This window comes from Morchella importuna (genome assembly GCF_003444635.1).
Source record: "Morchella importuna strain M04M26 chromosome Unknown Morimp01GS009, whole genome shotgun sequence".
Classification (NCBI taxonomy): domain Eukaryota; kingdom Fungi; phylum Ascomycota; class Pezizomycetes; order Pezizales; family Morchellaceae; genus Morchella; species Morchella importuna.
In genome coordinates, this window is record NW_025763406.1 from 603,063 (window position 1) to 617,477 (window position 14,415).

General features: G+C 47.0%; 3 protein-coding genes across 3 annotated transcripts; all 3 read right to left on the bottom strand.

Annotated features, from left to right (window-relative positions):
• Window positions 1-496: 496 nt before the first annotated feature.
• On the bottom strand, window positions 497-1,468 carry LAJ45_03941 (uncharacterized protein; the record flags this gene model as incomplete). Its single annotated transcript, XM_046113523.1, has 1 exon — window positions 497-1,468. One exon carries the CDS (start codon window positions 1,466-1,468, stop codon window positions 497-499), a length of 972 nt encoding a protein of 323 aa, XP_045973252.1.
• An 887-nt stretch (window positions 1,469-2,355) lies between these two features.
• LAJ45_03942 (uncharacterized protein) lies at window positions 2,356-4,066 on the bottom strand (the record flags this gene model as incomplete). The annotated part of the gene is made up of 5 exons (XM_046113524.1): window positions 2,356-3,063; window positions 3,115-3,217; window positions 3,294-3,457; window positions 3,522-3,827; window positions 3,887-4,066. 5 exons carry the CDS (start codon window positions 4,064-4,066, stop codon window positions 2,356-2,358), a joined length of 1,461 nt encoding a protein of 486 aa, XP_045973253.1.
• A 2,220-nt stretch (window positions 4,067-6,286) lies between these two features.
• Window positions 6,287-9,624, bottom strand: LAJ45_03943 (uncharacterized protein; the record flags this gene model as incomplete). Its single annotated transcript, XM_046113525.1, has 8 exons — window positions 6,287-6,335; window positions 6,406-6,493; window positions 6,552-7,132; window positions 7,203-7,395; window positions 7,450-7,879; window positions 8,003-8,422; window positions 8,642-9,003; window positions 9,081-9,624. The coding sequence occupies 8 exons, from the start codon at window positions 9,622-9,624 to the stop codon at window positions 6,287-6,289; spliced, it is 2,667 nt and encodes an 888-aa protein (XP_045973254.1).
• Between the last annotated feature and the right edge of the window lie 4,791 nt (window positions 9,625-14,415).

A 14,415-nucleotide genomic window follows, 5' to 3' on the forward strand; every position in this document is an offset into this window, starting at 1 on the left:
TCTATTGACGGTGGTCCGTGGTTCAAACAGCTCTCACTGTGAACAGACTTACCCCGAGCCTTGTAGTATATACATGCCCTACCCTCGGGGTTGGAGTTCCTCAAAATCAGCCACTGAGAACGGAGCGCCCCAGACTCAGACTCGGACTTCAGTACTTACTCGAATATCAAATACATGTAGGCTTGCAACCGGTATTGATTTCAGTCCCGGAAGCGAATCAATTAAGCCACCAGAAGAGAGTCGATCCTCTGCCATTGGTAGATCTATAGAGATTAGTAGAGTTGTAAGGGTTGTGTATTATTTGTGGTTGGTAGGCTGCGCATGCGGGCGCAACGCGCAGATTGGCGGGGGGGGGGTGAAAATGAGGTTTCATATCGGGCTAAATGCCTGATATTAATCAGAATATTTATGAAAAAACAAGTCTACATCATTTTTAGTATACAGTAACACCTAACTACTCTACAAATCTAGATATATCTTTTTCAACTAAATAGAACTAACTTCCCTCAAACTCCTCCTCGGTTTTCAGCGCTACCTCTTCTCCCCTCACCCTCCTCCTCTCCTGCACCCAGTCCCCCAGCACCGTCCACAGCTCCCTCTTAAACTCCCAACTATACCCCGCCACCAACCCACTCGTACTCGGCACCACAAACACCCTACACCCCCACCCCTCCACCGCCTCCCCCTCCTGCCACCCCCACTCCCACCCCTTGCCCACCCCCCTCCCCGTCTTCTCCTTCACCACCGTCTCCCACACCACCTTCCCAACAAAACACACCGCCTCAGGCCCCCACCTACCAACCTTCTCCCGTAGCCCCGCCACACTAGCAACCATCTCCGCCCGCGACAGCTCCCCCGCGTCCCGCGACGGCCGCCCAACAAGGTTCGTGTGTCCCAGCCCATACCTCGCCGGCAGCTCCTGGTCCTCGCACGGCGCTACCCGCCGGTCGGGCGTACACCCGGAGCTGTGCAGCAGCCGGTAGAACAGGTTCGAGGGCGCGGCGAAAGCGTGCCCGGTCGTGGCAGAGGTGAGACCCGGGTTGATGCCGATGAAGATGACGATCAGGTTTGGCGCGAGGGCGTCGGGGATGGGCGAGAGGTGCGCGTAGGTTGAAGGCGGGGCGTAGACGGAGGGCGCGCGCCGCTTCTTCTTCTTCTTGGGCGTTTTGATATCTGCGGTGGTGTCTTCGTCTTCGTCTTTGGGTTCTGCGACGGCGGCGGCGACGGTGGCGGCCACGCCGGTTTTGGCGGGTTTAGTGAGCTTTGTGGCGACCACTCGCGCAGTGGATACTGTTCTCATGGAGCTCCGCGTTATTCTGCCGCTTCCACTATCACCGCCGCTGCCGCCGGTGGTGGAGAAAACGAATTTTGAGAGCGCGCCACCGAATGAGGGTGGCGGTTTCTGCGGTGCGTCGTGAGCTTCGCTTTGCTCTAATGATTCGGTGAGCATTCTTCGTTTTGGGGGCATGGGTTCTTGCTTTTAGGTGTTATTGCTGATATTTGGTGGGTGGTATGTAGATTGTGTATTGAGGAGGTGTCGGGGGTGCGTTGCCAATGATTGATGGAGCAGCTTATGTAGCTAGCCAGCCGGGTACATGCAGCTGCAGCTAGTCAAGCTGGTAATGACCAGTAGTACGCTAGCAGTGGTAGTGGTGGTACTGATACCATCAGTAGCTATTTCAGAAGGGATGTCTCAACACTGCTGAGGATGGTTAGGGCAATAAATAAGAAGAAAAGTATGATGATGATGATTACCTGATCAGCTGAATATGCGTGTGGTTGAATTCAAGGGATTCAATTTTTGGTTATTACGTATCACCGAGTTTGACAGCTATGCCAGGCGGACCGAATTTGTAACCTTTGGACACTGGATAGATATGTACCTGGCGACAGCAGTGTGGTGTTCTTGTTGGCTTGTATTGATGATAGGTATATATAGTTGTATTCGATGATCATGATGAAAGGAAAAAAGAAGAAGGAGAAGGAGAGCGAGTTGACAGACAGGTAAAGGAAGATGCGAAACCATAGCATCTCAAAACTAACACATATGCTCAACCGCTTACACCCACGTAGCCGTTGTAATGTAACGTCCCTATTTGGGTTCAATAGTAGCGTCACTAACCGAGTAGTTAGTTGACTACACAGCGAGTGATACAAGATGACGGAGAGCTGTCAACCAGCATTTACGCATCATGGGCATCATAGATCATCACAAATTATATATAAGGAATCAATCAAACAATAAGAAGCAAGCTTTTATCCTTTTTCCATTAATTACAACCATTACTTTCACCTACTATCTCCACCTCTATTTTTTTTTCGCCCAATGCTAAAGACGCACCTTGATCTATCCACTCATGCGCCCACCACAACGCCAAACAAGGCCAAAAGCTCAACCAAATACTCGGCCAGTCCCTGCACCGCCAACTCATCCGCCATCCCCCACTCCCGTCCTTCGTCTCTAAATTTCTCCACAACAGCCACGATATCTGGCCTGCATGTTGTTGCCTCAAAGCTGATGCTGCTATTCCTTAGCATGGCCCTAGACCGTTGTACATCAATCCACAGTTCCGAATACGGCATCCACTTAGACTTAACACCGGGGCATATCGCAATATGCGCTTTACCAACGCCTCCCCCCGCTTTACACATACACAACGGACACGCCATCGGAGCACTCGCAAGTACCTTACCAGAGACATATCCGTCAATCACGGTGTAGAAGACCGCTATGCCGAAGCGCGCCACGAGTTCATCGATATGAAGCTTGGGGATCATTTGGCGCTCTGTGTGACGGTTGTATTTTGTTATGAACGGGACGGAAAGGTTCTGTTCGCGGCTGAGGATCTTGTTGCGGAAAGCGATCCATTGGGGATATAGTACGTTGAGGTTCGTGTAGGGGCGCACGTTCGTGAGAAAAGACCCGTCATACAGGCCGACGGCTTTCGCGCGGTAAGAGGTAACGAGGGTGATGCGGTCGGTGGTGCCGCGGGCGCGGAGAGCGAGGTGGCGGACGAAGCCGCCCTGGAGAATGGTAGCAAAGCCGGCGCTAGGTTGCGAGATCTGTCGGTGTGTTAGTGTTTTGGGGGGACTATATTGGGCTGCGGTGCTTACGCCTTGGAAGGTACCGTCACCGCGCTGGATCACTGTCTCTCCTCCGATCATATCGGTAGTGTCTGAGAGCATGGCGACACAGACAAACGGATAACTATCGTAACTATCAATCCACTCTAGACATTAGTATAGATACAGAGATAACTAACTGCGTTCTAAATAGCACAAAAAACACTCACTGCCAGGGGATGATACTCCCACCGTCCCCGAAAATCTCATCCTCAATCTCTTTCTGCCCTCTCACCGCCACCCCACTCCTCCCTGAACCGGCCGCCTCTAATGCAAACTCGCCGCTAGTCAACCCCTTCGAGATGGCCTGCATGCATTTCGCATGCTCCATACCCTGATATTTTTTTAAAATCGATTTGTACATTGGCATGCCCAATCTCAACCGTCTCCATAAATACCTCTAGTTCAACCCCAGCAGCATCACTCACCGCCCTCATGACCATTGGATGGGTCCAGATTTTACGAAAAAACGCCGAATAAGCGGCAGTGTTGCGTATAATCAGCGTGCTGTTGCTATAAACACTTGCAGTTTTGTTTAAATATGCGGGGTTAAGAAGGGCCTTCCTCAGCAGTGGGATTGCGGCCGCTGCGAATAGTGGAAACGGACTTGTGGCAGCGATGGGGGATGCGGCAGTGGTAGGGCGGGGGAGTTTAAGGTCTTTGAATGTAAATCTTTGACAGGGGGGCGAGATGTTAAGGTGCTCCTATGCGAGGGGTTAGATTGAGACGAGTATTCCTCGTATTTGAGAGAGGAAAAACTTACAGTCGGGGAAAATATTAGCTCTGGCTCTTGGGTGTGAAGGGCGTTGATGTTGGAATCTTCTTTAAATTTGCTCTCTACAATCCTTTGGAGCAAATGAACTGGCCGGGGTGGGTTGATGGCGGTACCGATATCCCCGCTGACTGGCCCGCTCACTTTCGGAGAAATATTGACGATATCCATAGTGACTTCCAAGTATTAATTCAAGTGATAGATCAAGCGGCGTTAATTTGTCCAATCACGTAAGGGAAGGTTGTGGGGGAAGGAAAAAACAAATCAGCAGATGAAACAATTGTGGGAAACGTTGGTCAACAAGCCTCACTGTCGTCAAAAGAAAATTTTCACCGCCAGCCATAGCCAGACTTGGCCCCGCGGGTGCTAGCGGGCCCGGGGGGGAAGACACTGTGTCTTTACCTACGCCTTCTGCCAAAAGACTACCGTGGTGTACGTACTCTGGCCATTTGCCAGCTACTTTGCGCCAACGACTGGCTGACCTTTAACCTGTCATTTGGAATAACTGCTACATAGATGACCCCGACTCTCACATATAGCATTGAAACTCTATAGAGGATATCATGTCACCACTGGCTCAAAGACCAACGCACCTATGAAACTATAGGAATCAAAGAACGCTCTGAGTTCTACCATAACGTAGCTACATGTAATAATCAAACCTCTCCCCCCCATCCATCAAGCCCACAACCCCAAGTCCACCCACACACACACGAAAAAAACTCCACGAAAAAACCATATAAGCTCGCGATTCCCGTCACCCTCATACACCGAAGAAGAAACAAAAAAAGACCCGGAGCTCATAGCCCATCACTCGATCCTTGGCAGCCCGCATTCAACCCTATCCCTACCCCGCCGGCCTTGTTTCAACCCGCCTCTGAGGAAAAAAAGCCCGCTAGTGAGGGAAGGAATGTAGAAATGAAAACATCACCAACTACCCCGCAGCCCCACAATGTCTTTTCACCATACATGTATCATTCATCCGACTCTCCCACGCGTACCATTAATTCTCTTCCACGCACACACCCTGTACTGACCTCAAAACGAATCTTTATCGCATTGTATGTTCTTCAGCGACCATCATCCATCCAAACGAGCAGAATCCCGCCATCAACGCCCGAAACGACAAGCCAGACCGTACAACCAGAGCACACACATGATAGGGACAAGATCTGCGACACTTCTCGGCTCCAGTTCTCGTCAAGACCCCGCACCTGAAACCAACACCCCCAAAACCAACTTCCCCGGAATCCATCGCGTCTCACATCGCCCTCTATACTACCGAGACCCCCCTCAAAAAAAAAAAAAAAAAAAATCCTGTCTCAACCCACCTAGGTACTAAATATGTTGTTTTTTACCGCAAGGATACATTTTTTTTTTTTGTTTAATTCATACTCGCATGCAGACCGTAGTCTATGGCGGCGTACTACAATCTTCAGTACAAGTACAGGGCTTCACCCTTTATGCCTACTAGTCGCTTCGTTCAGCAGGATGTGGAATACCCCAACCGGCTCAAGGCCAGCACTCATACCTTAGCCACACTCCTCCGCATTTTTCTCTGCATGTCCCATTTGGGCGCCGGGTGCTGGGAAAACTCTCTCCAACCGCAAGGATACATGTCCGTGCTGCCTCCCCGTCCGATGTTTCGTTTCAGCATGGTTCAACCCTCGTCTAATTTTCTGCTTCCCGTGATGGAGAGATCTTGAAGTAGAAGTTGATTCCAATGGCGGGCGGGGTGCTTCATTCAATGCCGACGGCCATGGACTGGTTAAGGGATAACCTCCATTTTTAAAATATATAACTAATCTATACTTCTATTACTACTGCAGTACCGCCTTGATAAAGGGAATTACAATTACACACATAAATTCCCTCCTATGACAACTATATTCACATTCTGATATTCCCAGCGCGCGCTCGCGTCACGAAACAGCACTCGCAGACTAATTGAAGCGGCATTTGCGCAGAAAGGCTCAGGATTGAGGAAAGAGGCGCCCTTGGGCCTTTTGGCTATAAAGAAAAAATAAACAAAACTTTCAACAACCATCGTTCCAGCTGACCAACTTCGAAAATATTGCGCTTTATATTTGCCATATAAAATATTTTTTTCAAATAAAAAACTCAACACCCCCAAGGAAAACAAACAAGCAACAATAAAATAAAATAAAAATGTGTATTCCCCAATTCTAATAACGAATGGACCGAGCATTTACCCCCGGAAATACTCAAATCATATCACAAACCTTTGTCATGACTCCCATTACAAAGGAAAAGGCAGAAATTAAAAAAAAAAAAAAAGATTTAACCCCAGTACGCGAAGCCTGCAAAAATAAATATCATTCCGTGAAAAAAATGAAATCATAAACTTTTTCCTGATATCGACTAGAAGTATTACTTAACGCCTTGTGAAGCAGCACATAATAGACGCTCTTCCAAGAAACTATACACGCGATATTAGCAACAGTAACATACTTCATGTAATGACCGAGAATAGAGAAGCTTTGACTTACCCAAATACAACCAATGAATCGGAATAGTGACAATGCCGCTGTAGCCAAGAGAATAAATCTGAAAAACCACGCTGTTCGAATCTTGGAACTGGAACCCAACCAATCAAAATTGTCAGAAGTAAAGATAGCAACGACTGCACAATTACTGAAAATCCATGCCGTAATAAGCCTAGTTCTGAAACTCTTGTAAGAATCGTCAAGAGACTTGGTCTCAACCTCCTCTTCGGCAACAAATGGTGCGAGCGCTCTTTTAACTGTTTCCTCGAACGCCTGATCAATATCCGCCTGGGGTTTCTCTGGCTCATCGATGACTTTGGCCTTCCCTTCCGTCTTGGTTTTCGCTGACGGAAGCGCTTCGGCTTTATCGGATCCTTTAGTACCCCATGAAACGTCGTGCCAATTACAGAAAGCATAAACGTTGAGAATGTTGGTGTAGGAGGACGCCATCAATACGTATTGGGGGAAACTGTGCATCATGTGCCATGGGTCAAGGTACATGAAGGAAGCAACAAAGTAAATTCCGAATGTCGAGGCCAAGGCGAGGATGATGAGCCCAGTGTTGGATGTGAAGAATTTGCCAATGAATTCCGATACACTCGAGGATTCCAAATCACTCCATCCAGCAGAGCCCGAGAATGCCCGAGCAACGAGATAGAACGAGAGAATGAGAATGTAGCACTGTAACACCGAGAAAACGCAAAAGCTGACGATATACGTTTGCTTAGAACTATCAAAAAAGGTTACAGTCAGTAAGTATGTTTCTGGCATAGATCTTCGCAAAGGATGAGGAGACATACCCTTTGGGTCTATTACCAAGCGCAAGAATGAATTGAAGGATTACAAAACACAGATAGAGGTATTTCATCATGCTGTTAAAGATAGGTGTTGGCTTTTCACCGAACGGCCAGGCAACCTTTCCAGCTGCCTTCTCTTCATCCGTTGGGTCACCAACAAGATCCATGATAACCGAAGTAGTAAGCCAGAAACTCCCTGGGTGTAAATGTCAGCATTTGTCGCCTTAGTGGGTGTGCTGCTTTTAGGTACCTATACTGAACCAACTCATAAATGTCGCAAAAATATTGTAAATGAGTTGTACATGGAAGAAAAACATTCGAATAATATTATGCGAGCTGGAGTACATCCTCCCAAAATGCATAAGTGAATAGATACCGGCTGCAAATGAGCCATTTAGCCATCTTCTTCTCTGAGAAATAAACTCTGCTGCGCCTTCCGGGACATCGGTTTCTGCTTTTGAAGCTCTGATGTATGTCAAGTGCCATTTTGAACCCGCCTTGGCAACAAGCTCGAAACATAGGATACGATCCTCTGCCAAAAACATATTCTTCTTAAAGATATTCATCCCATCAATTCCCTTCTTACCAAATCTGGCGGAAAGCGTATGGTCACCATGGAAGTACTGTTCCAAGGGACGCCCCATAATTGCTCGAAAGCGGTAAGCCGAGAACGCACCAGGCTAAACCCAAGATAATAATTAGTCTCTTTGCTTATCTAAGTGAAGGCGGCGGAATGTCGAGTGATCTCTTGTGAATTTTACACAACCACCACCACCGCAACATAACTCCTTGACGGGACTCACCAAAACGCTGACGTAACCAAAAGCCGATTCTAGCGGCTTATCCAAAATGTTGGAAATCTTGTATTCAAAATTCTGGGTTGCTACCAGTGGATTAATCAAGTTCTTCCCACCTTTCCCCAACATGGCATGAATTTCACCACAGGCGCCTCCCAAATTTTTGTCGTTGTAAAACGCCTCCCATAGCGCAAGAATACTCTTCGGGCCCGGTTTTGTTCCAGCGTCAAGAAGAATACAGACTTCTGGATTCAGGATACGTCCAAAAGCATTAAACAACCAACGATGAGAATTGATCTTCTTAGTATTTCGCTGCTTAAGACAAAACATAAGCTGAACAGGCGGGAAGGCTTTATCATCTTCGGCACCTGTTGGGCGCATAAGTGTTTGATGCGCGGTTACAGAGATCTGTGTTGTAAATTCAAACTGTGATTCAATTGTTAGCTTGTATTCTTCTAAGCTGATTATGACTGACGGCTGCGTTGTCCGAAACCGGGAGCGGGACTCGGAAAGTGCCAAGGCTTGGCTACAGGAGTTTAAGATTACAGCCCTTCAGCCGCAGGGGCGAGAGCCATCCCATTCTATGACTTGGGGTAGGGATCATGTAATGAGGTGGGTGTTCATCATTCCATGGTTCAAACTTACAATATGGGCAGTGGTTTCTTTGCCGTCAACGTCCTTCTTCATCACACCATCCTGGAATATACCAACAGTTGCCAGCACATCCAAGGTGTTTTTGTCGCAAGGATCGATTCCGTCAAAAACTAAGCAGACAACAATTTTCTGCCAGGCAGGTCCTCCCTTCCACCAAAACTCGGATTTCTTCAAGTTTACAATGTCGCGAACGTTCTGCATGATTCCATGTAATGTACGTGCTGTCAAAACTTTGTCTTCATTGTAGTATGTTATAGCGATCAAAAGCTCTGTATGTCGATTGTACATTCTCGGTCGCAAATCGTAGCCATTCTTTAGTGTAAAGTCGTCGGGGTCACAGGTAGCAGCAGTATCTACAGACTCAGTAAACCAAATCAGAAACTCAATTTTTATATAAAGTGTGTTAATTTCAGGGGTAATATGTCCATACATCTCATGTGGGTGAATTCTGTAGTTGCTGAGTCCTCTCCAGTACCAGCCTTATATTTATCTTGAATAGCATTTGAAACCGCAGAAGGAACAGGATATTCAATGGACAAAACCTGGCCCTGTTGCAATTTGACTCTTCGCGTTGCGTATCTCCGCAGCCCGGACGGTGCTTGTCTTCGTCGCCATTCCCCGTCCAAAGAAAGCACACTTTCCCTTCCAGTAGGCCCGGGGCTAGTAGACGAAGAGAGCAATGTCGGTGTCGAGGATTCAGGAGATGATTGTAGGTAAGGTCCCTGACCGTGGGCGAACTGTGATTGTGGTGTACTCATCCTCTGTAGATGCTCTGGAGTGGATGAGCGAGAAGACGTCTCGTCAAAGGGACCTTGAAATGGATGCGGTGGTTGCATTGTGTCTGAATAGCCCCCGTTCAAGGGGACTCGCTCGTTAACACCATCGTCTTGGTGTTGGAGCGGGTAATCGTGAAGGGTGTGGGCCTCGGGATAGTCCGCAGGCTGACCGCTGCTATGAAGTCCTTGATAAGACATTCTAGCAAGTGTCTTAAATTATCAACAATGACTGTATTCAAACCCAAAAAGCTCGTATTTTGTTTTTATGAAATTCTATAAGCTTCTGTTTGTCGAGAAAGTGCAACGGAAGATTTGATAGATAGAGATTGTAAGAACTCGGGGAGAAGGATGAAGAGGAGAAGAGGAACACGGGGTTCTGTCCTCACTCCAACTAAATCGAAAAAACGGGGCACAGCTAGGAAGACTAAATTCAGAGAGATGCGGGGGGGGGGGGGGGGGTGGAGAATATGTAGGCCGATCACAGATGGTGACAGCACTAGTGGATGGTGGTTGAAAGAATGGACAGAAAAGAACAAGAAGAAGAGAGGAAGAAGAAAGGGAATCTTCAGTGGCCTTCTTCACTGGCCTATTCTACCTACATGTAGTATCTAGCAGGGCCCTTCCTTGCCTGTGCAGTGGCTTTCTATACCGCCTCCTGACCGAACAACACGCTGTTTTCCTTGAATGTTCCATCGCTGTGTGGTGTGTGTCCATTGTCCATGAAAGCTTGATGGATAAATTTAGTTCCATAGACTAAATCTGTCCGCCGCCTTAACCGTTAGAGATTTGCGGGTTCTAGTCAAGTGTCTAACCTCTGCATTCCCGCCGTTGGTTGGCCACGGTGATTTCTCGCCTGGGCAAAGATCAGTTCCTAGGTGCCAGGCTCTTGCATAGACGGCAGGTCCTCTGTCCGTTCGTCGATAGAGTAAACAAACAGACAGACATCATAACCCCACCACAATAACAACAACCCACCTCCACCGCCACTTCCTTGCTTGCCCCTGTCAATTTTTTGCACACTTCTGTTTTTTTCTATTTTTGCCCCTATGATCGGAGTGTACCAATCTCCATCCTGTCGGGACATGCGCTGTGACTAGAGTTGTCCCCTACCTGAGTCGTGACTCGTATTCCTGGCAGTGGATCCTTGGATGCGACCGTTACTTTCTCCCCGAATCCCGATGGAACACCGTACTCTAACCAGGAGCCTCAATCCGGTCTACACATAGGTACCAGCGGGACGCGTGTCAGGTTCAACCACTCTCTCCCTGTACTTACTGTTCGGATTCCACCCATGGCCAGCTTTGTGTGTTAGAAGCTCAGTTAGAGCTTCCTCCGAGCTAGATGATGCAGACCCCCAAGATCGGCAAAGAAGCGCACCAGACATAAAGATATTTCTGGATTGTGCCTACAAAAAATGTTGATCCAGAAGGTACACCGTTGCGGTTGCAGATCTCTGTGGGATGAATTAATACTATTACCCGTCTTCTCCCCCCATCATCTTCTAATAACGAATCCCTTCCGCTAGACCTGTAGAGCCTACAGCGTAAAAGCTACGATAGAAGAAGTTGAGGCCCGAGGGAAACCTACCTACAAATTGACATTGGCGGCTGCAATTACGCGCGGTAGCTAGGTGAATTGCCCCCGGCAGATAATCGTTCCTCCCGGCCAAGCCAAAGTGCGCAAGAAGATGTCTGTCTCAGCCACATTTTTGCACTTCCGTCATCGCATGCCGATCTCGACTTTTCTCAAATAAGATGGTTTAAAACTACCCTGAGACATGCAAAACCGGGCCGAAATGTTCACCTCCGTGAACTCTCGACTCCGATTCATCACCCACCACTGTGGCTCATATGCAGTGTTGGACGAAAGTGGTTGTTTATTTTCATCTTGAAGCTGTTTCTTCGGCCATAAGCACTACAGTTTCGCACGTGAAGTGTCTGTGTTTATGTACTCGTTCCGGATGACCCGGGTCAGTAGACGGCTTCTTGCCTGTTTGTTGTTTTCGGGACTCGTACTGACCCCATGTTCATCTGGAAATTAGAGCATGACCATGGGATAACCTAGAAGGTAACCTTTCTAAAAATAAATTAACATGAATCGGAAGCTCACTTTGAAGCGACGGAGAATAGATTTTAGGTTAAGCTTGGAATTTCAAATGATTATAAAGCATTTTTGCGGCTTTGGCCAATCACGTGCCTGGCCTAGGGTACACCTAACCCTCATTTCGTATTTCACGGCATTCGGGCCATCTGCCCAGCCTCATCAAAAAATCAAAGTTATCGAATGACCTACGTAAATACATAGGTACTGTAGGCTGTGTTTTCCCGCATCCAAGGCCATACAAAGTGCAATACCGGCTGTGGGTTCCTTTACAGGAAAATATCCTGCAAATGCCTCGACAACGTGGCTGGCAAATAGCAGCTATGCAATAACTTACCTAGCTTTGTGTATACTGCAAGGATATAGCTATGAGCTCGACGTATGTATGTAGGTACAAGCGTAGGTACAAGACTACATATATAATACCTACATACGTACGTAGTTTGATGGAAATCACCGATCGATATCTAATATGGACTGAAATCATAAGCACTTTCTTTTGATAGAGAGTTGTTGAGAAAAAATAATTACTGGATGTCACAAAGGCTTGACATTGATTAACTGTTTCGGCCGGATAACAATACTCGTAGTTTTTTGGCGTTTCCGGACGCAACTGTTATTGCATACACAGAAAAACTGGCCAATGCTATCTTTTGTATGGCATGCAATAGCAGTTACGTCCGGAAACGCCAAAAAACTACGAGTACATCAGACGCAGGGCTGAGGTCGGCCGATAGTTAATGATCATTTGGTCATATCGATTTTCAGGGGGGTGGATACAATTGGGTAACAGCTTGTGCATAGCCACACTACATATTGACTGTTGATTACTTACCGACTGGGCAAACAGGTCTTGGCCCTTGATGCATTCCAAGAGCTTACCTCAAATACCTATCACCCCACCTTGCGCTGAGCTGAAATAACGGTGAATATAGGTTAACTAATACGGTACTTTAGCTGAAAATGTAGTGAGATATAAATATTCCGATGATTCTCTATCATCACTATTTAATATCGCAAAACTATCATGATCAGTGATAGTAGGAGAGAAATGATACATACGGCGGATCGAAACGGCAAGGTATATTTACACTTTTAGAAAGAAGTTATAATTTTGTTGACGTTGCAATAATAGTTAGGCTTATTTGATATTGATGGTGATTGGCTGCCTTGATGTGACCCAAATAAATAACTATAAAGCAGATTCCCGTCTTTCCATTCGCTGGACCGATCAAACATTTGGTAGTGGGGTATGAGGGGATAGCTAAAGAGCACCGAATACCTTGCCTTGCACTTTGCATGCACCATCACAATCCTGAGCGCCACTCAATATGAAACAAAACAAACAAACCCCAGAAATGTCAACATGGAATCCTTACGTTGCCTCATGCTTCCGTCCATCTCAAGGCATGTGATAATTGATGCACAGCTAGCATACCAGCCCTCGAAAAATAAAGCTTATATCTGACTCGCAGATGGGTAAAAAAAAAACGATCTATGACGAGTGATTCATTGTGATGCTTGGCCGGGTGTGCACTTTCGACGCTGTAATAAGCGCGAGATGCACCGTCACAGCCGGAGAAGCCTCTTAGGTGAGATCCCCCATTGTGGAAGAGCCGATTAATTGATGAGTGCAGAAAGTCTCTCAGATCGGTCTGGCTCTTGCTGAATGGTTTGAGAATCAAGATATTCACCTGGACCCATGGATTTTTGTTGTTTAATTCATTGATCCTGGACCCATGGACCCGCTGCCTGACTATGAAGTGACTATGGTTTATGGTACCTGTCACGGTAAAACTTTAATTGTGACTATTGGCCTAGACGATGTACCGACCTGCTTGGGGCTTATTGTAGTTTTGGAGGTTGAACAATCATTCCTTCCAAGGATTATTTATGGGTAGGTTACCCTAGCCCTGAAATTTTGTGGTTGACTTTAATGCATGCAATATTTGATTGGCAGCGGCCAACCGGTAGACTTAAAATGTTTAGATCTATGGCACATACGTACCTATCACTACCTTAAGAAATATACTGGAACAGACAGTTTTCAGTCCCGGTAACTGCCTGTTTAAAAAAATACTCTACTACATCACCTCCGGCGTGGAACAGATCCGCAATTTACTACGGAGGAGCCCGAGCTCGTATATACAATTAAGGAAAGTAAGCGCACGGTAGACCCACGGCGACCGGCACCAGAGTGTACCCTTTAAAGAAAAAGGAAAAAAATATCTATAATCAGCCGCGGTGGCCTAGTCTGCGGATGACAGGTTGCGGAAAGCTACGGCGGCCGATTATCCGGACCCGAGGATTCCGGAGTTGGGCTTGTGCTCCCGGGGAACAACGGATAGGCTCTTTTAGTTACCGGTGGTCTTTGAGCTCCACTTTTTATTGGAAGGCGCGATCTGCGGTCTGGCCCTCAACTTTGAGCTGATTTTTTTTTGATAGCTTCATGGGTTATCACTCGGTTGATGAATTGGGGGGATGCGGAAAAAGAAATGGTTTTCTGTAAGCATGTAGGCACAGCGTGCTGGTTTGGGGTGAAGGTGAGCATAATTATTTAAGAATCTTTAAAAGGCTTGGGGTACCATATTGTCCTGTCAGCATGTAAATGCGGTTATGCGATTCCACGGCGACGTACATTATTGTGCTCATGCTATTTATCGATATATCGTTGACCCATAACTAAACCTCAAATTATAGGAACACGCAGACAGTTCCCATCCGTTATATCCCTTCGTGCGTTTTCATGACCGGGAGCTAGTAGGCAACTTTTACTCGGTAGTACACCTAACCCTCACTCCGTAAACCTCTTTTGCTGTAAAGTCACTTTCTGTGACCCCTCATACACTTATTCTGGTGTCTCCACAGTCTGTAGGTAGCTAGATTTTC